General features: G+C 53.4%; 2 protein-coding genes across 2 annotated transcripts; one reads left to right on the top strand and one right to left on the bottom strand.

The window, feature by feature from the left end:
- Nucleotides 1–1,543: 1,543 nt before the first annotated feature.
- LOC142917422 (uncharacterized) lies at nucleotides 1,544–6,271 on the bottom strand. Its single transcript, XM_076062085.1, has 3 exons — nucleotides 6,266–6,271; nucleotides 2,862–3,827; nucleotides 1,544–1,804 (listed from the first exon to the last, which is right to left on the bottom strand). The coding sequence occupies exons 1-3, from the start codon at nucleotides 6,269–6,271 to the stop codon at nucleotides 1,634–1,636; spliced, it is 1,143 nt and encodes a 380-aa protein (XP_075918200.1). The 3' UTR covers nucleotides 1,544–1,633.
- Nucleotides 6,272–18,931: 12,660 nt separating this feature from the next.
- LOC142917412 (protein Wnt-5b-like) lies at nucleotides 18,932–27,610 on the top strand. The gene is made up of 7 exons (XM_076062070.1): nucleotides 18,932–19,068; nucleotides 20,041–20,149; nucleotides 21,601–21,839; nucleotides 22,610–22,941; nucleotides 23,910–24,026; nucleotides 25,291–25,600; nucleotides 26,978–27,610. The coding sequence occupies exons 2-7, from the start codon at nucleotides 20,064–20,066 to the stop codon at nucleotides 27,070–27,072; spliced, it is 1,179 nt and encodes a 392-aa protein (XP_075918185.1). The 5' UTR covers nucleotides 18,932–19,068; nucleotides 20,041–20,063; the 3' UTR covers nucleotides 27,073–27,610.
- Nucleotides 27,611–27,959: the final 349 nt, after the last annotated feature.

Here is a 27,959-nt window from a genome sequence, read left to right as displayed (position 1 = left end):
TAAATTCGTGTTTAAACATTGCCCACACAGTACCACATCCATTCATAGACCTTCAAGTCAATTATCACGTTGTTAACAGTAGGACGATTGGTTATTATGCAACTCATCAATGACAGCAGTATTTTCCTTTATGAATTGATTTTTAATGCACCACCTTGGAGTGGCACCCTTCTTGATTATCCCGATATGCGTATCGTGTGTCTTCTTTATCAATGGTTCAATTCCTTGCGTAAAGCAGACGCCGAGGTTAGCATCTCTTGTGTCCAAAATGTGTTTCCTGTGTGTTGCGGCGCGGTGGGGGAGTGAGGAGGGAGTGTGGAGGAGGGGTTGCATACGAACGGCTGCCAGTTTCTGTCCACTGCTGGCTGGATGAGTCAGCACGACGCTCGCCGTCGTCGCGCCGATGGGTGTTGAGTGCGGGGCCGCTGCCCTCTCAGCCCTGGTGATGCGAAGTTGCGCGCTGTGGCACGCTGGTGGTTAATGTTGGCACGCGCTGGTGCTGATGCTGGTGCTGATGGCACGCTGGTGGCGCGCGCTCCCTCTCCTTGAAGATGCGCGAACGCGCCCGTGCTGGTTCGCTGACAGCAGTTTCTCTCCACTGCTGGTTGAGCTGCTGCACGCTCTTGCTTGGCGTTGCTGGCCGCGCTCTTTCCGCTGCTGTAGTATCTGACGCTGCGCTCGCGGGCGACAGGTCAAGTTTTCTTCTGCTGAGTGAGCCGAGTCGCACGTGCTCTCTTTGTTGAGGTTGTTGGCGGCTCTCTGGCAGCAGGTTTCCTCCACTGCTGTATGACTCAAGTCGCACGCGCTTGGTCGCTGGTTTGCTGAATTTGTTGGCGGCTGTCCAAGCTTTTCCGCTGCTGGTTCAGCTACGTTGCACGTGCTTTCTCTGTGGAGATGCTCGAGCGCTCTCAGCGCTGATTCGCTGATAGCAGTTTCTCTCCACTGCTGTATGACTCACTTTCGTTGATACATGGCGACTCATGCGATCCTCACTACTCAGCGAGGCTCGGAGCCAGCCGCTCCATGCGACTGCTCGTCCTGTGGACGTCTTGACTCGCTGATCTGTCTTGACTCGCTGCTTCACTCTTGACTGACTTTTGAAAATGCGGCTGACCGTTATATTCAAAGACAATTCTCTTCGCGCAGTGGAAAAGGGGGGGGGGGGGGGGGGGGCGTGGTCTGTGTGTGTGTGTGCGTTCGTGTGTGTGTTTGTGTCCTGGTTCTGTTCGGGTCTTCCTCAAGCCATAAACCATCAAGGAAACAGATGCTTCGATTCATCTCGAAGGCGTCTGTCTGTCGACGCTGTTCGTCCAGAGAGAGGGGCGGGTTCCCCCCCCTTTTTCGTACACGTTTCCGAAGCACAAAGAAATAGTTAAGATTTTTAAAGTTTAACATTTCACAACAATGCATTGCGTTGTGACCAAAACGTCGTGAGAATTTTATTGTGTTATTTTATTATTTTATTCTCATTCTACGTGACTTTACCGAAAGAACCAAAGAAGATTACTTAGAACTGTTTTTGTCCTTCCCCCCCCCCCCGCCGCTCCCGCATCTCCGACTCACACGCACCTACGTGTACGCACCTGGCCGAGTCGGCGGGACACCCTTCACCAAACACACACACCCCGCGCTGTCACGCGCCACGCGGGGAGGAGCCGCATGCCGCGGCGGTCTCCGCCAGCACGGCCTGCAGCAGGCCGACGTAGCGAACCGTCGCACGCAGCGTCGCCACCCGCGACGGCCGGAGGCGGTCCAGCGGCAGCAGGCGACGCAGCAGCAGGAACGCGCGGTTCAGGTATCGCACCTGAGGGCACGGAGACGCAGACGGACGGACGCGCGCGGACACGCCGTCAGCGCCGGGGATGGACGCCGCTTGGCCCTTGAGCGACAGCGCTCGAGGGCCAAGCGGCGTCGAAGGCGATCGACGATCCGGTGAATCGCCGATCGGCTTCCGGTCGCTCGCTGGCGGTCAGTCGCCCTCCCTATCGCTCTTCTCTCGCCACCAGCACGGGATTTTTGTTCCCATGAATTTAACTCGTTCCGCCACCCGTGGGCGAGGACTCGGTTCGACCAGACTTAAACCGTCTCGCGTCACCCCGTGCCGTGTTGCACGATAACGCGAAGTCACTCAAAAGCACGGGGAGAGAAACGGGCACGCGGGAGGATGGACACACGGACGGACGGATGGTTCCGAGTTTTAAGTTAAATAATTATTTGTTTCTATTCTTAGCTCTTTCGGTAAAGTCACGTTGAAGGGAAACAATAAAATAATAAAATATATATAAAACAATAAAAATTATCACGACGTTTCGACCATAACACAAACAGTCGTCATCAGAATTTTTATTGTTTTATATATTTTATTATTTTATTGTTTCCCTTCAACGTGACTTTACCGAAAGAGCTAAGAATATGAATTACTGCAGTCGCGAAAGCTTTAAATCAAAATTATTTGTTTTATGCGGCGTCCTCGTCGCGGGCCATCTCTTCGCGCGACGATGAGCGACTTTACGTTTTACACCTCAGACGTTTGAAAGGGCACCCGCCAGCTCTCCCAGTGGCAGCTGTCCTCGTGCTGCACCACGTGACGCCCGGCCTGCAAGTGGGGGCCAGTCGGGAGGAGACTGTCGCTGCTACGTGCGGTCCCAACTGATGTAGGCGCAGTGTCAATGTTTAAAACATCACTCACATGGACCACGATGGGCTACTCTTTTCACGTAATCGCTGGGGTGGCCTGCGAGATCCGAACCGAATCTCGAACATGCCACCGCCGGGCCATATCACCCCCCCCTCCCCTCCCCCCCTCCCCCCCCAAGTTTTATTTTAGTCTGAGTCAACCTAAGGGGATCGTGGCCTCTCACCCGGAGCCTTTCGCGCGCGTTCGCTTTGCTCTTCCGAGCTAACGCGGCAGCAGCCGCTGTCCTCGGGGAGGCGGAGGAGCACCAGCGGGAGGAGCGCGAGGAGGTGGAGCAGACGGCGGTGGAGGAGGTGGAGCAGACGGCGGTGGAGGTGGTGGAGCAGATGGCGGTGGAGGTGCTGGAGCAGACTGCGGTGGAGGTGCTGGAGCAGACGGCGGTGGAGGTGGTGGAGCAGACGGCGGTGGAGGTGCTGGAGCAGACGGCGGTGGAGGTGCTGGAGCAGACGGCGGTGGAGGTGGTGGAGCAGACGGCGGTGGAGGTGGTGGAGCAGACGATGGTGGAGGTGCTGGAGGTGCTGGAGTTGACGGAGGGACCCGTGAGAGTCCTGCAGAGCCCAGCTGGAATCTGAGACCCCTTGAGAACCACGCAGGACGACCCCGCTTGCAGCACCCGCTGCTGTTGCTGCTGCTGCTGGTGGTGGTGGAGGTGGTGGACCTGCTGCTGGTGGTGGTGGTAGTGGACCTGCTGCTGCTGCTGCTGTGGCTGCTGCTGCTGGTGGAGGTGGTAGACCTGCTGGTGGTGGTGGTGGACCTGCTGCTGGAGGAGGACCTGCTGCTGCTGGTGGTGCTGGTGGTGCTGCAGGAGGACGATATCGACGAGACTTGGCTGGGAGTCGTCTCGCAGCTCGCCGCGCTGCACGGCAGAGAAGAGCTCCGGTGCCGGGGTGCGGAACAACCGGGGGGGCGGCACCGGGGGGCACCGGGCCACCGGGCCGGCCCGTGGGCCTGACGCTCGGCGCTGCGGAAGGAGAAGCGCAGGGCGAGAGCGAGCGACCCCATCTCGATGGGGGGGGGGGGGGGGTAAATCTGTCGGCCTGCTCTTCCACGCTGGCCAAGACGACTCGGGGAGAGGCGGCGGCCCCTCCCACGACTCGGCCCGCCGCACACGACCTGCCCCGTTGGGCTTCGACTGCCGCGCCACAGAGACCGCCACAGAGACCGCCACAGAGACGGCCACACGTCACTGACACACAGCACAGCCAACACAACACAACACAGCGAACACAACACAGCCAACACAGCACAGCGAACACAGCACAGCGAACACAACATAGCAAACACAGCATAGCCAACACAACACAGCCAACACAGCACAGTGAACACAGCGAACACAACACAGCCAACACAACACAGCCAATACAACACAGCCAACACAACACAACACAGAGAACACAACACAGCGAACACAACACAGCCAATACAACACAGCCAACACAGCACAGCGAACACAGCGAACACAACACAGCGAACACAACACAGCGAACACAGCCAACATAACACATCGAACACAACACAGCCAACACAACACAGCAAACACAGCGAACACAGCGAACACAACACAGCCAACACAACACAGCGAACACAGCCAACATAACACATCGAACACAACAAACACAACACAGCGAACACAACACAGCCAACACAACACAGCGAACACAACACAGCCAACACAGCACAGCGAACACAGCACAGCCAACACAACACAGCGAACACAACACAGCCAACACAACACAGCCAACACAGCACAGCGAACACAACACAGTGAACACAGCACAGCCAACACAACACAGCGAACACAACACAGCCAGCACAGCGAACACAGCACAGCCAACACAACACAGCGAACACAACACAGCCAACACAACACAGCCAACACAGCACAGCGAACACAACACAGTGAACACAGCACAGCCAACACAACACAGCGAACACAACACAGCCAACACAGCACAGCGAACACAGCACAGCCAACACAACACAGCGAACACAACACAGTGAACACAGCACAGCCAACACAACACAGCGAACACAACACAGCCAACACAGCACAGCGAACACAACACAGCCAACACAACACAGCGAACACAACACAGCGAACACAGCACAGCGAACACAACACAGCGAACACAACACAGCCAACACAACACAGCGAACACAACACAGCGAACACAGCACAGCGAACACAACACAGCGAACACAACACAGCCAACACAACACAGCGAACACAACACAGCCAACACCGCCCCTCACCGGCTGGCCAGGCCAGGGGTGCCCCGGGGGTCGGCCCGGCTCCGAAGGCCCCGCGGGTCCCGGAGGCCACTGCCGGAGTCTCGCCGGGTCCGCGGAGGCCACGGGTCCCAGAGGGGTCACGGGGCCCCACGGGTCACGTGACCCCCGGGAGCCGGCGTTCACAAGGCACGTCACGTACATCAGAGGCGTTCACAAGGCACTGTGGTGCATCAGACGCATTCACAAGGCACTGTGGTGCATAAGCCGCGTTCACAAGGCACCGTGGTGCATCAGAGGCGTTCACAAGGCACTGTGGTGCATCAGAGGCGTTCACAAGGCACTGTGGTGCATCAGAGACGTTCACAAGGCACCGTGGTGCATCAGAGGCGTTCACAAGGCACGTCACGTGCATCAGAGGCGTTCACAAGGCTCTGTGGTGCATCAGAGGCGTTCACAAGGCACTGTGGCGCATCAGAGGCGTTCACAAGGCACGTCACGTGCATCAGAGGCGTTCACAGGGCACGTCACGTGCATCAGAGGCGTTCACAAGGCACTGTGGTGCATCAGAGGCGTTCACAAGGCTATGTGGTGCATCAGAGGCGTTCACAAGGCACTGTGGTGCATCAGAGGCGTTCACAAGGCACTGTGGTGCATCAGAGGCGTTCACAAGGCACGTCACGTGCATCAGAGGCGTTCACAGGGCACGTCACGTGCATCAGAGGCGTTCACAAGGCACTGTGGTGCATCAGAGGCGTTCACAAGGCTCTGTGGTGCATCAGAGGCGTTCACAAGGCACTGTGGTGCATCAGAGGCGTTCACAAGGCACTGTGGTGCATCAGAGGCGTTCACAAGGCTCTGTGGTGCATCAGAGGCGTTCACAAGGCACTGTGGTGCATCAGAGGCGTTCACAAGGCACTGTGGTGCATCAGAGGCGTTCACAAGGCACTGTGGCACATCAGAGGCATTCACAAGGCACTGTGGTGCATCAGAGGCGTTCACAAGGCTCTGTGGTGCATCAGAGGCGTTCACAAGGCACTGTGGTGCATCAGAGGCGTTCACAAGGCACGTGATTTTGTTTCTGCTGAAGGTCAAGTCGAGGTCAAAGTGATTTGCCGCTCAGGTGAGCGGCGGTGCTCGTGTCCGGTTTCACAGCCCTGAGCCGATGGTGGAAATTCCATATTCCTCTGGCGGGGCCGATCCCTTTCAACTCCCCTCCCCCCCCCCAACAAAGTGGTCGTTATTTTATCGACCCTGGCAGGACTGGAAAGGCGGCGGGCATTAATCTCCTGAAATGTCGGAGATAGGCGCACGCGAATGAAGATGCATACACACACACACGTGCATTCATTCGTTTGCACTACAGATCGGTGAAATAAATGTGCGGTCTTAATGAGGACCTACTGTGCAATGTGTGTTGACGTTCACGACATCGCGGGGGGGGGGAGGGAGGGGGGGTGGCGAGGGAGCTCCGTTACCTGTGAGCGTTGTGGGATGGCACGGCCGTGCGAGGCGTCACGCGCCGGCACACGGCAGATCACCCCGGCCGGGGGTGCCGGCGAGGCGCGCCTGGTGCCTGCCTGGCTCACAGCGGCAGCGGCAGCAGCAGCGCCAAGGGCTTTCACACCGTGCCACAATAACACCCCACTGCTACCACCACCTCCGCCGTCATAACCACTACTACCATCACCACCATTGCCACCATCAATATTACAACCAGCACTACCACTACCAACACGACCGTCAATACCACTACTACTATCACCACCATTGCCACCATCAATATTACAACCAGCACTATCACTACCAACACCACCGTCAATACCACCACTACCATCACCACCATTGCCACCATCAATATTACAACCAGCACTACCACTACCAACAACACCGTCACTTCCACTACCATTGCCACCATCAATATTACAACCACCACTACCAACACCACCACCATCATCAATACCACTACTACCATCACCACCAATGTCATAACCACCACTGCCACCGTAATCAATACCACCACTGCCATCACCTCCGCCGGCACGTGGAATAAGCCGCCCTACCTGCGGCACACCTGCACAACTCACAGCTCCTGGGTGGGGCTCACCGGACCGAGTCTCACCTGGAGGACTCGGGTCTACCCGCAGCGCACCCGTGCGGCGACTCGCACCTGAGCTGCCGACACTTGCGTGAGAGGCGCCCCGCGGATTGGCGTCCAACCAGGGCGTGCCAGACCGCACCTCTGCGTCACCTCCGCTCCTCGCGCCCGCACGAGTCCCGGCGGCGTCTTCGCCGTCGCCCGCACCGCGACCCGCGAGCTCGCCGCCCGCCCGCCCGGCTTGCCAACCGGGCGAACGCGACTCCGGCTTCGGGCGGGGCGCCCGCCGCTCGCCCGCCGCCCACGCCGGCGTCGACACCGGCCGCACGCCCGTCGTGAACCTCCAACGAGCGTGGCCCTTCTGAGAGCCTGGCTGGCACTCAGCCACGCCTGGCTGGCACTCAGACACACCTGGCTGGTATTCACCCACACCTGGCTGATACACAGCCACACCTGGCTGGTACTTATCTACACCTGGCCGATACACAGACACACCTGGCTGATACACAGACACACCTGGCTGATACACAGACACACCTGGCCAAGGCACACCTGGAGGTACGTGCAGGTAACCCTGCGATAGTGAGACTAGCCCGGTGCCGACACCATGTGACGCAGCGCCTGCGAGTGGCCACGTGGTGCTCGCGGCTGCGGCCTCTCCTCCTCCTCCTGCTAAGGAGTTGGGAAGAGTCTCGCTGGCAGCGCTGCACTGCATGGCGGTCGTGACGCTGCTGCTGCTGCCTCTGTTGCCGATGATGATGATGCTGTCAGATAGCGACAAGGGCAGTGATGATGATGATGTCAGATAGCGACAAGGGCAGTGATGATGATGCTGTCAGATAGCGACAAGGGCAGTGATGATGATGCTGTCAGATAGCGACAAGGGCAGTGATGATGATGATGATGTCAGATAGCGACAAGGGCAGTGATGATGCTGCTGTCAGATAGCGACAAGGGCAGTGATGATGATGCTGTCAGATAGCGACAAGGGCAGTGATGATGATGCTGTCAGATAGCGACAAGGGCAGTGATGATGATGCTGTCAGATAGCGACAAGGGCAGTGATGATGATGCTGTCAGATAGCGACAAGGGCTGTGATGATGCTGCTGCTGCTGCTGTCGAGGGCCGATGATGATGCTGCTGATGATGATGATTCAACTGATGATGCCACTTAATGCTATCACAGCTGGTGATGATGATGATTGACAAACATGATTATTATATTCTTTGGATCTTTCTGTAAAGCCACGTAGATAGAAAATAAATAAATAAAATAATAACAATATCATATAGCGGGCGAGCTGCTGAGGCAGGAAACATAAAAGTGATTCTTGCAGTCACGAAAGCTTTAAGTCATTAATATTATGGTCATCGCAAAACATCCTAACGGCTCGGCATTGTACGAAATGCATAACGTAACCCAAGAGCTACAGTATAATTACTACTACCACTACTGCTTAACGCGGTGTTTGTTGTTGTTGAAATTAAGAATGATCACATTCTCCAGAAAGTGCGTCTATGAATCTGGAGACTACGGTAGAGAACGCACAGAGTTGGGGGTCTGCCACGCGTCCACACCCCACCCCCCACTCGGCTATTTGTAGCTCGAATAACAAACGTCGTAAACTCGAGACAACAAACCGTGCTCCTGGCCAGGTGAAGCTTCACTTTGTGCCCCAACTCCTTACAACACCACCACCACCAATGTCGAGTCCAGTGAACGATCATTAACAAGCCCTCCACAGCGCCGGCGGTAGCCACCGCTCCACACACGCACCGAGTGAACAATTCACTATTCACTAGGCTCACTCCTCCTTCAGCCTGCCCGCCTTGATTCATCAATCAGTGGGATTGCGACACTAATTTGCATAATTGATTGGCCGATGCCTTGACGGCCACGTGACGCTGGGAAGCCACGCGCGTGGATGTCAATGATTGCCAATCGGGTTAATGAGTTAATTGCGAGAGCACGTGACGTGGACGCGTGTTTACAAGGCCATATTGGCACTTAACTATTATATTCATCACTTGCACGAGTGGGTGGAGGTTTATACATTGTGTCCGTGTGTGTGTGTCTGTGTGTGTGTCTGTGTGTGTGTCTGTGTGTGTGTCTGTGTGTGTTTGTGTGTGTGTCTGTGTGTGTGTGTCTGTGTCTGTGTGTGACTGTCTGTGTGTGTGTGTCTGTGTGTGTGTCTGTGTGTGTGACTGTGTGTGACTGTGTGTGTGTCTGTGTGTGTGTCTGTGTGTGACTGTCTGTGTGTGTATGTCTGTGTGTGTCTGTGTGTGTGTGTCTCTGTGTGTGTCTCTGTGTGTGTGTCTGTGTGTGTGTCTCTGTGTGTGTCTGTGTGTGTGTCCGTGTGTGTGTGTCTGTGTGTGTGTCTGTGTGTGTGTCTGTGTGTGTTTGTGTGTGTGTGTCTGTGTGTGTGTGTGTCTGTGTGTGTTTCTGTGTGTGACTGTCTGTGTGTGTGTGTCTGTGTGTGTGTCTGTGTGTGTCCGGCAAAACAACCCCCTACCTCCTCGCGGTGCCGGACGGGCAACTCTGTCGTGGACAGCGCTGTGGGGGGAGATCCAATTTTGATTGGCTCCTCCCCTCATGGCATATGTGTCCACCACAGGGGCTAAACGGGGGCTCTGGACAGGTGCGAGGGGCTGGTAACCCCTCCACCTTCAATTAATTACCACGAAACTACGAATTAAACTGAAATATATAACAACTAAGCTTGTGCCGGAGGCCCCGGGGGGCCAGGCGTCTATGACGTCTCCTGGCCAAACCCCAATTGGCGGAGCCAGGAGATTGAATACCTACCCTCGGGGCTACTCCAGAAACAACGAAAAGCCACTACGGTTGGCCACGTGGAATGTTCGAACGCTCACTGCAGAGGAGAGGCTGCCACTCCTCTGTCGGGAGCTGGACCGGTACCGCCTGGATCTATGCGGCATTCAGGAGGTCCGGTGGACCGGCTCTGGCTCCTGCCACCATGAGGGGTGGACAGTCCTCTACTCGGGGCAGCAGACTGCCAAACAACAGGGTGTGGGTCTTCTTTTGAACAAAAGAATGAAGGGGGCGTGGGAGCGTGGCGGTGAGGTGTGGGAAGCTGTAAGCCCCAGGCTACTTTGGGCTCGCCTTCCCATCAACCGGAGGCGAGGAATGGTGGTCGTGGTTACTTATGCCCCCACCGAAGATGAACATCCGTGGAGGGATGCAGGCAAAGCCGATGAGTCAGATGCCTTCTATGACCTCCTGTCACAGGTGCTGGCTAAAGTGGCCCCTCGGGATAGAGTCATCATGTTGGGTGACTTCAATGCCCGAGTTGGTCATGATACTGGCACCTGGTCTGGAGTGATTGGAGGGCATGGGCCAGATCAGCTCAATAACAACGGTAGGAGGCTGCTAGATTTTTGTGCAGCCCATGGGCTTGTAATTACCAACACGCTGTTCCGGCATCGGCGCATCCACACAACATCATGGATGCATGCCGGGTCCAAGCAAGAACATCTGCTGGACTACATAGTGACGGACCAGCGAATGCGAGCCCATGTCCTTGACACCAGGACCTACCGTGGAGCTGATCTGCCCTCTGACCATCGACTAGTCATTTGTAAGATGCGCCTGCCATTCTTCCACTCCGGTGGTGGGTGTACACCCAGGACCCCATTCCAACCTAAAGTGGCCTGGTCTCAGTTATCTGATGAAAGTTGCAAGCGAGAATTTCATCATCGCTTGCGGCTGGGATTGGCATCGTCCCCGACTCCTCCTGATGTCGAGGGTAAATGGGCGAGGTTTAGGACTGTGACTCATGCAGCTGCAATGGCTGCTTTGGGTACGCGGTCCAGACCTCCCCAGACACCCTGGATGACAGAGGAGTTGTTCACGATGGTTGAGAAAAAGCGACAGGCCCACTGTCATCGGCTACAGAATCCCACGTCAGAGAATGAGGAGGCTTACCGCAGCCTTCGCTCGGAGGTTCGGAGAGCCGTGAGGCGCTGCAAGGATGGGTGGTGGTCGCGGGTTGCTGAGGAGATGGAGTCTGCCTCAGTGGCCCGTGATCACAAATCTCTATTTAACTCCATCAAAAAAGTAACCTGCAGCGCCACACCTATTACCATCATTAGGGGAAAAAACGGTGATCCAATTTCCGACCCCCAGGAACAGGTTCGCAGATTTGCTGAGCATTTCTGTGAGGTCCTGGGGGAGGGAAAATCCCTCAGCCAGGAAAACATTGTGGCACAAAGTGAGGATGACCCTGCTGAGGCTGCGGTGCCTCAAATATTGGATGAAGTCACCCCCTGTGAGTGGCTGGCTGAGGTGCCATCTGCTGAGGAAGTATTGAAGGCGATCCTGAGTCTGAGACCAGGAAAGGCAGCGGGCAGAGATGATCTCCCAAGCGAAATGCTGAGGGAGGGTGGCGTTTGTGCACAGACTGCCCTATATGACATCATAACAACAGTCTGGACCACTGGACGGGTTCCGCAGGATTGGAAGGATGCCCTGGTGGTCCCCCTTTTTAAGAAGGGGGACCGCACAGACTGTAACGACTACAGGGGCATCTCACTCCTCAGTGTGCCGGGAAAGGTCCTGGCAAGGATTATTCAGCATCGCCTTGCCAGGCACGCTGAGGAGAGGCTTGCGGAGCCCCAATGCGGTTTCAGGAAAGGGCGGTCCTGCACAGATGCCATATTTTCTGTCCGTCTGCTACAGCAGAGGTGTAGGGAATTCCAACAAGACCTACATCTCTGCTTTATTGACCTGGTCAAGGCCTATGATACCATCAGTAGGCCTGGGCTCTGGGTCGTTCTTCGTGCTTTTGGAGTACCTGACCCTCTGCTCACGATCATTAAGGACCTTCATGATGGTGAGCGGGCCCGGGTAAAACTACGTGGCCGGGAGTCAGAGCCATTCCCTGTACACCTTGGGGTGCGACAGGGATGTCCTCTGGCTCCCACATTATTTAACATCTATTTTGACCACGTAGTTCGTGAAGCCTTCAATAGCTGTACCGGGGGAATCTCCATATGGTACAGATATAATGGGAGGCTAATCGATGCCCGGGTGCGGTCAAGGGATGGCTCTCTATTGCTCAACCACGTTATGTATGCTGATGACTTGGTAATAGCTGCTCAGTCAGAGGAGGAGTTGGAGACGCTGCTGCTGAGACTGGAGCGTGCCACTAAGAGGTGGGGCCTTACCATCAGCCCCACCAAAACTAAGCACCTGCCTGGGTATTTTGTACCATCGGACACTCCACCCCCACAACTCCCAATCGGTGATGGGGCAGTTGTGGAGAGAGTGGAGAGTTTCCCATACCTGGGCAGTGTGCTTATGACTGGCTCCAGTTTAACAGCAGAGGTCTCACTCCGAATCAGTCGAGCGGCAACATCTTTTCATCGGTTGCGTAACGCTGTGTGGAAGCTACCTGGTCTGTCGCTCCGCACTAAGCTTCAGGTCTTCTCGGCCACGGTCATTCCCTCCCTTCTCTACGCTTGCGAAACGTGGACCCCCCTAATGGAACATCTTCGCCGGTTAGAAACATTTAGGCTGGCCTGCCTACGATCCATCCTGGGTTTAACCAGACTGGATTGTGTGAGGAGCTCACAAATCCTTGAAAGATCTGGGCAGGGTCCCATCGGTGAGCTCCTCCGGCAGGCAAGGCTGCGATGGCTGGGTCATGTAGCCCGCATGCCCAGCCACCGCATGCCGAAACAGCTTTTGTTTGGCCGGATTGAGGGGGCTAAGCGGGCGCGGCACGGGCTAGAGAAGAGATGGAGTGATGTGGTACAGGAGGACGTGGAGCTGAGTGGACTTGCCGATGACTGGTACCAGCGGTGTCAAGATCGGCCTCTGTGGAGGAGGCTCGTGAAGGATGCTACTGGGCAGTTGGAGGCAGTTGCCCTCCAACAACAACGGAGGGCGGAGGAGCGACGCTCACAACAGCGAGCGGAGCGCCGGGTGGCTAAAGCACAGCAGGTTGGCACAGTAGGGGGCACAGGTGGTGCATCAGCCAGTCATCTCAGTCAGTCGACCCGTGGCACCTGGGTCTGCCCCGTGACCTCCTGCCAGCGGGCGTTCGACACTTCACGTGGCCTCAGGGTGCACATAGCCTGGCACAAGCGTCGTGGTGACGTCACCGCCACTTAGTGGCGAATGGCGGTTGTTGTTGTTGTTGTGTCTGTGTGTGTGACTGTGTGTGACTGTGTGTGTGTCTGTGTGTGTGTCTGTGTGTGACTGTCTGTGTGTGTATGTCTGTGTGTGTCTGTGTGTGTGTGTCTGTGTCTGTGTGTGTGTGTCTGTGTCTGTGTGTGTGTCTCTGTGTGTGTCTGTGTGTCCGTGTGTCCGTGTGTGTCTGTGTGTGTGTATCCGTGTGTGCGTGTCTGTGTGTGTGTGTCTGTGTGTGTGTCTGTATGTGTGTCTGTGTGTGACTGTGTGTGTGTCTATGTGTGCGTGTCTGTGTGTGTCTGTGTGTGTGTCTGTGTGTCTGTGTGTGTGTCCGTGTGTGTGTCTGTGTGTGTCCATGTGTGTGTGTCTGTGTGTGTGTCTGTGTCTGTGTGTGTGTCTGTGTGTGTGTGGAAGCGTAACACATTGTAGTGTAGTGGTTAGCGCTACGCTGCGCTACGAACCCGGCGACCCGAGTTCGATTTCCGCTCACGGCCACCACCGGTGACGATTATTTTAACCGGTCCTGGGCCTCCCCTAGGTCGTCTCAGCCTCAAACGAGTAACTGCTGTGGTGTGTGAACATCCCCACTGGGGAGACAAAGGCGGCCGGGCGTTGTGGATCCAAGTCCTGGGCGAAGCCGGGTAGTACAGCTAGTATTTTATAATCAAGGCCATCTGTCACACTTATAACGTACTCGGTACATGCTGTCAGCTCCACTGAAACAAATTACGTAATTATCTTCATTATGAAAATCATGCAGGTCAATCACCGTGGCGTCAATTATTTTGAAAAATATTGCAGAGCATTAATGTAATGGACGATGCCCATTTATTAACGACGTTAACGAACCTATTTGTTATTGATGTTTTAGTTTTTCCCGGTCAGGAAATAAAACAAATTTAAACCAGCTACAACAATCACGGGGATATGACGGTATCTAGCAGATGGATCGTACGATCATCACGGATCGTACGATTGTCGTTGATACGGCGTAGTATCACCACGTTGCGAGGACCCTGTGTAGCGTCGGACATACACAGCACGTGCTGCCCGGTGTCTACTTACCTGTGGTTGGGGGCACAGTCAAATTGGGGGTGCCACCCTGCGCTGGGGAGAGACAGGGAGCCGGGACGTTGAGGGGCCGGGTTCTCCCCCCACCGACCCCGGGTGAGGGGTTGGGGATTTCTTCCAGAGCCATGATGATAAACAAAGGCAGGCCAAGCCCACTTTACCACGCCATTTGCTTAATCGGGACAGTTGCACGCACGCCTCTTAACTATGCTCAGATATATTATTGGTTCTTTCGGTAAAGTCACGTTGAAGGGAAACAATAAAATAATAGAATATATATAAAACAATAAAATTCTCACAACGTTTCGACCGCAACACAAGCAATCATCATCAGGTGTGAAAACCTGATGATGACTGCTCGTGTTGCGGTCGAAACGTCGTGAGAATTTATTGTTTTATATATTTGATTATTTGATTGTTTCCCTTCTACATGGTGACTTTACCGAAAGAACCAAGAATATGAATCACTGCAGTCACGAAAGCTTCAAATCAAAATTCATGCTCAGATGTGTTTTTGGCATCTTTTTTTCCCCCCAAACGTTATTCCAGAAACGTGCGTTCCGTATGACGTCACGTGACGAAGTGTCCGTCTGGAACTCTCGCGAAGCGGAGCGGCGGCCTCCACCACCCCTCCCCCCTCCCCCCGCTCGCGAGGCGGATTTCGCAAGCGTTTCTGAGATTCCCTTCAAATGACCTTCGATTGACACACACACCCACCAGGAGGAGGGGGCACAACACTTCACGTCGATGCCCTGCGACGAGGCGAGCAAACAGCATGTTGATTGGACGAGTCGAATTATGGTGAGAAAAAAAATATTTATTTGTGTAGAGCTGGAACTTGGCCCAAATTAAGTGAGAACTATTTTTAGCACGATGATTAGCGTAGTCGTTGGTGATTTGGCCGACATCAAATGTACACATTTAAGGGTACGGTTTAAACATTAGGCGGTTGTTGCTTGGATTCAAACCCAGGGTCTCGGCGATTCTGGCTCAATGCCCTCGCTGCAGATCCGTCCATCCGTCCGTCCCAACGACACTCAAGATAAACAACTGGAGCTGCTCAGAAATCCATCAGCAAAAAAAGGCATTTTGAGATGAAATTGGGTTTCAAATAGATTTCAGTGAGGAGCCTAAAGGATATCAGTCCATTGTACAACGTCAGTCTCTTAGAAACTCAACCGCATCGGCTTGAAAACAGTAATTGAGGTGCTGCTCAGTTAGTCCTGAAATTTGCGGATAAAATAAAAACCAAACAGACAAATACATGATCATAGGGGTTTTCCCCTTTTCTTCTGGCAACGAAACAGCGGCGTTAAGATGTTAAAACACCAAAACTGAAACCTTTTAACAAGGAATCACGTTGCTGCATTAACCACAATGCTTGTGGTCAGAATGCAAACAAAAACAACACACTCTGATAATATTTGATGATGCATTGTCTTTGAAAACTGATTGGCCCACACCAGAGACAGCTTTCTTAGGAGCCTCGTCTCAGACGGTGTTAGACCAGAGGACGCCAAAAGGCCAAAAATGCGTCTCTGGTGTAGACCCAAGCAGTTTCAAAGACAATGCATCATCATATATGATCAGAGTACGTTTTTTGTTTGCATTTTGACCACAAGCATTGTGGTGAATGCAGCAACGTGATTCCTTGTAAAAGGTTTCAGTTTGGCGTTTTAACATCTTGACGCCGCTGTTTCGTTGCCAGACAAAAAGGTGGACAAACCTACCATCACTTTTTGGCGCTGGCAAAAGGAGGTCCCAGGATGAAGACAAATGTTGTCTGACCATTGTCGCGCGTGGCAGGACTTGTAACACACAAACTACATTCCGCTGCAAATCATGAATTACCTCCGTGATAGAGGTGTTTTTTGTGTTAGATCGCGTAAATATATAAATGTGTCGTTAAACCCGCCACCACCCGACGCAGCCAGTTAGTTTGTCCCGTGAACAGAACGTGGCCCAATTCGTCACTAGCACGGCAACAGCGGTGCGCTGGAGAGCAAAGCCCAAACATGAACAACGTGAACACGACGTTTCGTCAGTAATCACAACAAGCAGCTTCACCGACGTTCGGTGCTTCTCGGCTATCGGCCGTCAGAGGGGCCTGGCCGGATTTCCCTTGCCGCCCCTCTGGGCATCACCGACCGAGACCCCCAGCCGACGTGACTCTTGCGTCACGTGCTGCGCCGCCCCCGGCCGTTCGTTCGTCCGGCCCGGGGAATGAATCTCGTCACTTGGGGACCGCGACAGTCACCAGGGGCCCTTCTTGATGACGGAGTGGCCTTGGCAAATCCCTCCAAGCCTCTACAATCAGCGGTGCAGATTTGTTGTGTGGTAACACCGCAGTGCAGCTGCAATGCCAGCGCTTTTAAAGCGTAGGCTGATCAATGATTTTACTTTCGTCGGAGGATGTCTCTGTTTAAGACAACATCATGGTTTATAATGGCTGCTGTGAATTATACGAAGCATTTCTGAACGGTTTAACACGTAGCAGGCTGTAACGAACATTATCATCCACGAGAGGTTTTTGTGGGGTCAGATCGCGTACAAATATAAATGTTGTGTCGTTAAAACCCGCCACCACCCGACACAGCCAACCAGTAAGGGTTGTCACATGAACAGAACGTGGCCGATTCGTCACTAGCACAGCACGAGTGTGTAGTGTAGTGTATAGTGTAGTGTATATTAGTGTATAGTATAGTGTATAGGGTAGTGTATATTAGTTTATAGTGTAGTGTATATTAGTGTATAGTGTAGTGTATAGTGTAGTGTATAGTAGTGTATAGTGTAGTGTATATTAGTGCATAGTGTAGTGTATAGTAGTGTATAGTGTAGTGTATAGTGTAGTGTATATTAGTGTATAGTGTAGTGTATAGTAGTGTATAGTGTAGTGTGTACTAGTGTATAGTGCAGTGTATAGTGTAGTGTATAGTAGTGTATAGTGTAGTGTATAGTGTAGTGTATAGTGTAGTGTATAGTGTAGTGTATAGTGTAGTGTATAATAGTGCAGTGTATAGTGTAGTGTATAGTAGTGTATATTAGTGTATAGTGTAGTGTATATTAGTGTATAGTGTAGTGTATAGTGTAGTGTATAGTAGTGTATAGTGTAGTGTATTGTGTAGTGTATATTAGTGTATAGTGTCGTGTATGTCAGTGTATAATGCAGTGTATAGTGTAGTGTATAGTAGTGTATAATGTAGTGTATAGTGTAGTGTATATTAGTGCATAGTGTAGTGTATAGTGTAGTGTATAGTGTAGTGTATAGTGTAGTGTATATTGGTGTATAGTAGTGTATAGTAGTGTATAGTGTAGTGTATAGTGTAGTGTATATTAGTGTATAGTGTAGTGTATAGTGTAGTGTATAGTGTAGTGTATATTAGTGTTTAGTAGTGTAGTGTATAGTGTAGTGTATAGTGTAGTGTATAGTGTAGTGTATAGTGTAGTATACTAGTACAGAACACCGGTTGTGTGTTGGACAGCCAAGCCACGACATTAACAAACTGAGTACCATGACGTTTCGCCATTAATCACAACGAGCTTCAGGTGACAGCTAGCCAGCTCTCCAACACACAACCGGCGTGCTGTACCAGTGACGAATTGGCCACGTTCTGTTTACGTAACAACCCTCACTGGTTGGCTGGCTCGGGTGGCGGCGGGTTCAACAACACAACATTTACACATTTACGCGATCTGACCCCAAAAAACCTCCGTTATTGATGAATTTGTTAACACATTCGCGGGCTTCCGTTGACTTCTGTTCTTCACCGTATGGCTCTGCCTTGAATAACTCACCCACGAGCGAGGAGGGCCTTTGACAGACCGCGCGGTGTTGTACGGTAGAGCGTAGTGACCCGTGAGAGTGCAGCGATCACTCAACATAGACGTTGGACTTCTTTCGCGCCGTACGTGGCAATCCAAACAATTCCTTACATGGGAAAAAAAACCAATGAATAACGATTGAATGATTACCAATCTATTATATAATTACAATACCCGCTCCGCCTCAAATCACCGCACCAGACTGGGTTAAATGATGACGTCACCCTGCTGCTGCTCTATTTAAGACCGGGAGCAAGTGGAGAGGGCTTCACCATTCTGGCAAATCGCCCGTTGATGCTGAATGTAATTACCAGCGAAACGTCGTACTACTCAAAAAATGTAAATGATGTTTATTCACTCTTCAACACACCGATTGGCTAAAGCAGTGAACTATTTGTCTTTTTTAAACGTGACACTTTTTTTACTGTTTGGCCGTGTCGGGTGGTGGAGAGTTAAAACACATTAAATAACACGATCTAACCCAAAAACCTTGATTGTGAATAATATTGGTCGCGAAAGCCTACGTGTTAAACTCAACATAAATAATATGTCGAGAAAACCACGTTTACGCATCTGCGTGAACGTGGACACAACGTTGCGGACATAACCCACCCCCCAAGTCTATCACTGTGGCAGTCAGAGTGATGGCGTTGGGGGCAGGGTGTCTCTTGATTGATGAGGAGCGAGGGACGCACGTGGGGAGGGGGGCAGGGCTTTGTGGAAAGTGGCTGCAGGTGTGTGTGGGATGAGATCATCTCGGGAGCACGTGGACTCGTGATGAGCACGCCGTGATGACTAATTTGACAAACAACAAGATCTATAAAAGGGCCCTCCGCTGACACTGCGGGGGTGTGGATTCCACTGCCTGCCCGCCTACCTGCCCGCCTGCCTGCCTGCCTACCCGCCTGCCTGCCTGCCCCACCTGCCTGCCCTGCCTTCCTGCCTGCCAGCCTACCTACCTGCCTGCCAGGCTGTGTACCTGCCTGTGCACCTGCCAGGTGAGACTGCCGACGACGGGGAAACTCGTCCACGGCCCGTGGAGCACGTCCCGAAGTGTCGCACCATTTGCAATCGGAATGGCGCCACATTGCGGGCGAGTTTTTTTTCGTCTTCACGCGAAAGGATTTCGCTCCTTAGCCGCTTCGCCCCGAAGGGAGCGAGCGAGTGGTCAAACTTCCGGCCTTAAAAATATAAATCTGATGAACGTAGGTGGAGTCAATTCTTGACCCGATTTCAGTTCCCTCGCTCACGGCCAACGCCAGTGACGATTATCTGAACCGGTCCTGGGCCTCCCCTAAGTATACTCGGCCTCAAATGAGCACACCTGGTGCGATGGGTAGACCTCGCCACAGGGGAGACAAAGGCGGCCGAGCGTGGCGCCGCTACTCGCTAACGGTACTTGCCTCGACGGTCTAAGGCTTGCACGGGGGACCTTTGTCTTTGTGTGTGCGTGTGCAAGTGTTTCACGGTGGGGAGCATGAAACTCCCCGGGCCATCGCGCTCTTCAGACGATACCGGGGAGACTCATCATCCTCACATGCCCTCACCCCCCTCCACCAGCAGCCACGCTCCATTGAGACTACCGTAGTTTCAAGCATGTAACCCGCAGAAATTCAGATAGCCCGCACCTCCATATACCCCGCATGCATTCATAGATTTAACGTCGTTACCGCAGCTTAATTCCATCGTACCCACCAGAGTGACGGCAGTCGAGTTGGTCACGATCACTGTGGCTAGGAGATGTTAACTCCCTCGCCTGGTACGCAAGCGGTCGTGGGTTCGATCCCGCGTACCACGCGAGGTAATGAACATCTCCCAGCCACCGTGGTGGTGATGATGATGATGATGAGCGAGACGTGAAAACTCAAAACATACGGCAGCGGGCATCGTCAGGGTCGAACCCACGACCTCTTGTGTACCAGGCGAGGGAGTTAACATCGTCACCACCGGGCCGCTTCTCTTCTGCGCAGCGCCGCTGACCACGAGGATTTCGATGGATCCCCTGCGACATGTGGACTGGTTCCCGCTGGGGCTCTGCGCCTTGGCACAGCTGTGGGCAGTCGCCAGCGCCTCCTTGTGGTGACCGCAAGCCGCCGCCACTGCCGCTGTCTTCGTCCTCACTGCTGCGATGAGAGCTCACAAGTTTCGACGTCGATTTGAGCAACCTTCTTACCTTGCCTCTATTTTGCACACTCAATACGGTTGTTGTACGGGATTTTTTTTATCGTGTGCGTGTATATACATCACATATACAGTATCTAGCGCGGTATATTGGGGCACCATGGTGGCTAGGAGATGTTGACGACCTCGGCTGTTATGCAGGAGGTCGTGGGTTCAATCGCGACCTTGACACATGCCGTATATTTGGAGTTGCTATATTTTCCCCGTGGTCGTCTTAAGAATTTTTATTCCGGGGTCCTCCGATTATTCCCTCCACATTTAGAAGCACGCGTTGAGAGTGTTTGCCTACTGCTGTAAGTGTCAGCGTGATGATCGCCAGGTCGCCGCTGAGGAAAGAGTCACTTGGCTCGGCCGGGGTCTTGCGCGCTAAAAGACAATCGCTTGTTTCCCATCCTGCGCCCATGTAGCGTCCTCCTCCGGCGTGCGGCACGCACACGCACAGTCGGAGACGATGCAGTCGCAGGAGGCACCGTCTCTTATTTCCGTTACACCAACTCCGGCCTCTCTCGACCACGCTGCCGTACAGCCGCGGCCCAGACACGACCCTGAACCGCGTTGCGTCGACCGAGACGACCAACCGCTGTCCGGCCGCACAATTACCGGTGAAGGCGACAATGAGAAGAAGAGTCCATTCCCAGTACCGGCAGCCCGGAGCGCTCTCACCGCTGCTTTTATATTGCCCCTGGCCCCTGGCCTGGCCTGGCCCCGCCCCTGGCCCTGCCCTGGCCCCGCCCCTGGCCCCACCTCCCTTCTCAAACCAACCAGAGGGTTCCAGGGGCCTCCCTCCCTGTGAGGTCTTCCGTGACCCTTGCCCCGGTTCCTCCGCCCTGCCGGCACGCAGCGGCCGTGTGTAGACTCTCGACGGCGTGAGTGCACTCGCTGTCCACAGCAGTTGCCGCCGCTGGACAGCGGTCGGCGCTGTGTCACTACACAACTTCAGAGAAGAATAACTCGTGTGTGTGTGTGTGTACATCGTGTAATATTCAAATTTACAAACCTGTAGAAATTCCACAGATATTTGCTCTATTTAACTTTTTATCATGTAGCACTTTTTCAGGAGAGGCCTGGCTATCGCACTTTATAGCTCAAGCAAGTGGCCGATATCATCATCACGTGGTGATTTATAGCAGCAGCCAAATCACTCCAAACGCGTAGAGACGTTGATTCTAAACCAGAGGGACCTGGAGATGAATCCACGCAACCACGGGGAGAGACATGCAAACTCAAAACGTACATGCAGCAGCAGGCATTTTTTAAGGGGTTGGGATCGAACCCACAACTGCCTGCGTACCAGGCGAGGTAGTCAACATCCCCCGGCCACCGTGACTTCCGCCCCCATCCCTCTGCAGGTCGCTCGCACTGTGGGCCCCCAACTTTGACCCCTCCGAGTATCGGCTGCTGTGCATTTGGGTGCCGGGGCTGTCTCCCGCACAGCGCAGAATATGCCTGCGGCACCGGGACCACGTGGCGCACGTGGCCGAGGGCGTCCACCTGGCGCTGTCCGAGTGCCGGCACCAGTTCCAGGGCAAACGGTGGAACTGCACCGTGCCTGGCGCGGAGGACGCACTGGACCTCGTGGCCGAGTCGGGTAAGGGGTCAGAGCGAGCCCGCCACATCCACTAGCACCTAAGGTGCCCGACCGCTTCCCCGAGACACGCACACAGAAGCTTTTTTTTGGGGGGAAAGGGGGGGGGGTCGTCCGGTCGCCCACCTCCCACCCCTACGCGACTCTGCTTCGGAGTTCCCGCGTTCCTCCTCCAGGGGTTTCCCCCTCCCCTACGCGACTCTGCTTCGCAGAGTTCCCGTCCTCGGGCAGCGGGAGATGTCCGCGGGCGGCCCAAGCGGCCGCCCCGTTATCCCGATGGCAACCGCCTTCGCTCTGGGCCAGTGCCAGGCTGCGGCTCGCTCGCTTCACTGCTCCTGACGCTCCTGGCACGCCTCTTGGGGGTCCCGGACGTCCCACCGGCCCTAGTTCGCTCCCCAGGTCGGCCGCTGTAAAAGCAGCGATCGTAATACCCGTCACCTGATCGTTTCCCTGTCCCGAGATCTATTCCGCGGAGTTGGAGACGGCGCTCGGCTCCTACCCGCGGCAACGATCCCCCTGGTCCCCACTCGTGTCGGTCCTTGAGGGTGGGAGCTCTCCCCAGCCGCTCGTGCTGCTGCCGCTTCTGAGCTGCGCCCCCACGCCGCCGATTCGGGGGCTCTCCTTTCGCAGGGCCGCGGAGCCCATTGTTCGGTCCCCGGGCAAATCCCGTGAGAGGGGTCTGTCTCTAAATAGGCGACGTTTTCCCTACCACCTGCTTGGCGTGTTCTCCCCCAAAACCCCTTCCCACACCGGTCTGGCCACACCGTCTCCAGCTGACGGGGCGGGCTTCACGCACGACGCCCCCCTGGGAGTCTCCCCAGGCTCGCGCGAGGCCGCGTTCGTCTCCGCCGTCACCGCTGCCGGAGTGGCCCACGCGGTGGCGCGCGCCTGCCGCCAGGGGGCCCTGCAGGGTGCTTGCTCCTGGGTCGTTCCCCACGCCATGAAGCTACCGCCGGATGCTCGGCGGGGCGGCTCGGGAGACGACGTCGAATACGGATACCAATTCGCCAAGTGGTTCGTGGATGCGGGCGATCGCAATCGTGGCAGCGGGCAAGGAGGGGAGTCTTTGGCGATGAATTTGCACAACAACGAGGCCGGCCGGCTGGTGAGTGGGTGAACGGGTGGGTTGTGCATGTGTGTGTATTGTCATTAAAAAAACAAATGTAATGGAAAAAAGTTATTTTATGCGATCAATGCAAATTAGGTTCGGCTTTGTCGGCTCGGGTTGTATTACCAATCGTGATTGATGCAATGATTCTCGCTTTAACTTTCACCGGTTATATTCTTGGTTCTTTCGGTGAAGTCATGTAGAAGGGAAACAATAAAATAATAAAATAATAAAAATATGAACATTAAAATTCTCACGACGTTTCGACTGCAACATAAACAATCATCATCAAAATTTGAAGAAAAAAACACAACTTTTTTCAAATTTTCTTGCTGTGGTTTTCACACCTGATGATTGCTTGTGTTGCAGTCGAAACATCGTGAGAATTTAATTGGCTTATATATTTATTATTTCATTTTTCCCTTCTACGTGACTTTACCGAAAGAACCAAGAATATGAATCCCTGCAATCACGAAAGCTTTAAATCAAAATTTTACCGGTTTATGTTTCAAGTACAATAACGTCTGGTCGCAGGATACAGTTCTTACATTTAAGATTATTGTTATGCATGAATCTTGATTTGAAGCTTTCGCGACTGCAGGAATCCACACCCCTTTGGGTTCTTTCGGTAAAGTCATCACGGAGGTAGAAAAAATAAAACGTCCACGCTGTTTTGATCGCAACACCACAAAGTGGTCGTCTTTAGGGCGAAAAAGCATACCCCAGCAGTTGAACTGCTGGAGCAGCGAGAGAGCCGTTACACACAGCAAGAGGTGATGTTTGTGGCGAAGGGCACGCTGGGTCTGAGCTGGAAAGGAATTCCATCCCCGGACGCAGGCACAGGTGCCGTCGTGACGTCACCGCCACTTGTTAGCGAACGGCGGTTGGTAGTGGCGATTATGATGGTGGCGGTGAGTGTGGTGGTGGTGGTGACGATGATGACGGTGGTGGTGGTGGTGCTGCAGGCGGTGTACAATCTGGCGTACATGGGCTGCAAGTGCCACGTGTTATTTGGCACCTGCATGCTGAAAATCTGCTGGCAGCAGCTCGCCGACTTTCGCAGCATTGGGAACTTTCTGAAGGTGAGCTCACGGCTGCAGGTGATGAGACTGCACCCAGAGGAGGTGAGTGTGGGGTGGGAGTGACGAGGATGAAGCCTTCTAGATTTGAAGTTTCATGACCGCAAGGATCTTTCGGTAAAGTCACGGAGGTAAAGAAAATAAAAAATAAAAATATTTTAAAAATCACGACGTTTCGATTGCAACACAAGCAATCGTCATCAGGTGTGACAACCACAGCAAGAAATGTTGCTGAAGTGGGAAAGAAGCCGGAGTCAAGGGGTTTATACTGGGCATGGTGGGGGTGGGGGAACCATCACGTCACCATACATAGCAGGCGTTACCAAAAAGATTTCCAAAATCTTAAAAACAAGCACAAGATCCAGGTCCGATTCAGTACAGTACACAATCCCTGATCTAATCCCATCTGTGAAGGATGTCATTCCTGACATGCAATACCCTGGAGTTTACAAACTGAGTTGCATTTGTTTCGATTGTTACATTGGGGAAACGAAATGTCATGTCTCAGACCGTATCCGCGAGATTTGAAATACGGCAGGACTAAATTTTCCGCCGTGGCTGATCACTGCTACAACGCCGTGGGCTCCCATGATATTGTTTTCTCCGAGACCAAAGTGCTCTGCAAGCCGTCTGGCTACCATCAAAGATTTGTTCATGAAGCCATCCAGATATACAAACACAGACATAACTTCAACCCAGAGGACAGATACAAACTGAGCAATCATTAAAATGTGTTATTAACCAAGTAAAATTGAACAGTTCATAGTTGTTCCCTCTTATTTACCGGATACTAGTTTATTTTACAGAGTTAATTACATCGTCAGCGCTTGGCAGTGCGGCTATTTTGTTGCGAGTGCCACCATCCGTGTTGGCGGCAATCGTTGTAGATGCGTGGCTCTCTCCCCACTGGCCCCTCTTCCCGCACCTACAGCCCCGCCCACTCCCCCCCCCCCCCTACCATGGCCAGTATAAACCCCTTGACTCCGGTTTCTCTCCCACTTCAGTAAAATGTTCTTGCTGTGGTTGTCACACCTGATGATGATTGCTTGTGTTGCAATCGAAACGTCGTGATTACATTTTTTTTATCTTTTATTTTCTTTACCTACGTGACTTTACTGAAAAAACCAAGAGTGAGGATAAATCCATAGGAGGGTTACAGACGGGGGGGGGGGGTTGGGGAGGGGGGGTCCCTCACAGCTAGGGTAGCTCCCCGCATTCACTCAACAACCACCACATCCCCTGATGACGACGATGATGGTTGCCGCAGGAAAAGTACGACAGAAGTTCCGCCGTGCAGCTGGTGAGCCACAACGGTGGGGGCGGTGCCGGAGGCGCCAACGGCGGCAGGGCCGGCGCCACCCGCTGGCCCCGCCGGCGTCTGGAGGCGGTGAACGAGCGATTGACGGCGCCCACGGCGAGCGACCTGGTTCACGTGAACGCCAGCCCGGAGTATTGCGAGCGCGACGAGACTCACGGCGTCCCCGGCACGGTGGGGCCGCAGTGCAGCGTCACCTCGGAGGGGGCCACCGAGGGACGCTGTGTCACGTGCTGTGACAGAGGATACGACACCTCTCAAGGTGCGCACCTCACCCCACCCACCTCCCCCCTCCCCTCCCCGAAAATAAACTAAAACTATTCATTAATAAGCGGCAACTATTTCATATTACACAAAATCCGTGATCTAATCCCATCTGTGAAGGATGTCATTCCTGACCTGCAATACCCTGGAGTCTACAAACGAAGTTGCACATGTGGTGATTGTTACATTGGGTAAACGAAACGTCACGTCTCTGACCAGATCTGCGAGCACAAGGCCGATCTGAAACGCTCCAAACATACAGCAGCGGTCATTGTCAGAGTTGGGATTGAACCCACGACCCCTGCATATCAGGCGAGATAGTTAACATCTACTAGCCACCGTGATGATGATGAGACGCAGACTCCAAATATGCAGCAGCAGGGGCCGGCATCGAACCCACAACCTCTGCTGTCTCTCTCTCTACATGTGTGTCACATTTCAGTGAAAGGACATTTTCTGAATTTTTCTAATCTGGTATCGAGCAAAAATGTACAACTCAAACGTAGCAGCTTTATTGTTGAAATTACGGACGGCCAAAACACGGAATTGGGAGCCCGTGATCTGAAACGGAGTCAGCCATTTTGATTCCGCTCAGCCACTCGGCTTTCCACAAATAAACCACGGTAAAAAAATGATCTCGTCCAGGAGCGTGAACCGTTGGAACAAACTCCGGTCATCTTGGTAGCAGCGGCTTTTTGGCTCGGCCATCGAACAAAGACGGTGGTCACCGCATCATTGCGCAGCGCTCTCGGATGTGCTTCTGCGGCCGTCTGGAATGCTCTTCCGATATTAGGAGGCGCTTAGATTTAAAGCTCTTCTTTAGAAGCACTTTTAGTGTTTGTCCTTCCCCCGCACCTCCTGAGCATGGTTAGCTATGTACCGTGTGAAGAAGTTCAGCACGCACACTATGCACTGCAATGCACGACTACACTATACATCACACACTATACACTATGCTGCATGCTACACTATACAACTATACACCACTCTACACTATTCTACACTACTGTAATGTCCCTCGGAAAACTTGCCTTCGTTCTTTTTTTATTAGGGCACATTGTGCAGATAACATACTTTCATATCCTACGGTACTTCGCTATGACCAGCATATACAGCGCTTGGGCTAGGATAGAAACAAAAACTTGGGCTAGGATAGAAACAAATACTTGGGCTAGGATAGAAACAAAAACTTGGGCTAGGACAGCCACCCAAGCAATGCCGGCACAGAGACGGCGGCGTCAACGGCGATCGCAAGATTGCGATGAAAAAAATCTCGCAGTCAAAACAAAAAAATCTCGAAGGTCAAAACGACGACGGTTCTCGCGTTCGTTTCGCACTCTCGCCCCGCGCTGTTCCCCCCCCCCCCCCCCCCCAGTCACGGTGGAGAAGCAATGCGGATGCAAGGAACAACTCCACTGGAACGTCGATTGCGAGCTGTGCCCATGGACCGATCAATTCTTATGCAAGTAGCCTTAAGCCGCAGCCCAGGGGTGGCCTCGGCTGAAATCGGACTCCATCTAGTTTCAGCCCCGGGTCCTGCGGGTGTTTGGTGACCCCCACGAAGTTTGTTTGGGGCACCACGGCATCCAGCATGCCCATCGCTACGAGCCGCGTTACACTATACGTTACACTACTACAAACGCTACACTTTGATACGCTACACTTCGCTGTCCTACTATACACTTGTCAACATCCGCACATGGTGAATTTCCACAATGCAGAAGCACCGTTGTTTTTGACCGTCACCACTTGAATGCGGTTAGTGACTAAGTGGCCTTGTTGTTCCTTTTAACTCCGTTCTTGTTAACGCCGCGTTTTGCCAAGTGTTAGAAACATTCACTCGGCACACTGAGGATTCACAGTGCGGTTCGGTGACCCCTACAAAGTTGTTTAGGGAGCCGCCCCTGCAGCATCCGTCATACCCTTCACTGAGCCGCGTTGCACTGTATACACTTCACGCTACACTTGTAGACAACCTTGCCTATAAAAGTAATTTTCTGTGTGTCTATCTGTGTGTGTGTGTGGACGTCAGGGATGCGTTCCTGAGTATCGAAACGGCGTTATACCGAAGCGATTGATAGTGTGGTGGTGGTAGTGGTAGTAGTAGGTGGTGATGGTGGTAGTGGTGGTAGTAGTAGGTGGTGGTGGTGGTAGTGGTGGTAGTAGTAAGTGGTGATGGTGGTAGTAGGTGGTGGTGGTGGAGGCGAAGGGGCTGAGAGGCGATGGATAATGAGAGAGGACGGACGGTGATGCTGTCAGCGACGTGAGTGTGGGGGTTGAGGCGACGCAAATCGGGTGGCGATGTTAATAAAGTGACCACCTAATTTGCGAAGCGACGTTAAATCAGAGTATCACTG

The sequence above is a fragment of the Petromyzon marinus genome, unplaced genomic scaffold (genome assembly GCF_048934315.1).
Source record: "Petromyzon marinus isolate PM22_M1 ecotype Great Lakes invasive population unplaced genomic scaffold, UKy_Petmar_22M1.pri1.0 PM_G_Scaffold_49, whole genome shotgun sequence".
NCBI classification, from domain to species: domain Eukaryota; kingdom Metazoa; phylum Chordata; class Hyperoartia; order Petromyzontiformes; family Petromyzontidae; genus Petromyzon; species Petromyzon marinus.
The sequence above is the reverse complement of the archived record's forward strand: the minus strand, read 5'-3'. Positions and strand labels throughout refer to the sequence as shown.

Bases quoted from the DNA above. Each gene is read 5' to 3' on its own strand.
- LOC142917422 (XM_076062085.1), bottom strand. The intron at 1,805-2,861 runs GTGAGAGGCCAC...CCGTGCCCTCAG, and splicing joins ACGCGCGCGAAAGGCTCCGG to GTGCGATACCTGAACCGCGC.
- LOC142917412 (XM_076062070.1), top strand. From the start codon at position 20,064: ATGGATCCCCTGCGACATGTGGACTGGTTCCCGCTGGGGCTCTGCGCC. The intron at 20,150-21,600 runs GTGACCGCAAGC...ATCCCTCTGCAG, and splicing joins GTCGCCAGCGCCTCCTTGTG to GTCGCTCGCACTGTGGGCCC. The intron at 25,601-26,977 runs GTGCGCACCTCA...CCCCCCCCCCAG, and splicing joins AGGATACGACACCTCTCAAG to TCACGGTGGAGAAGCAATGC.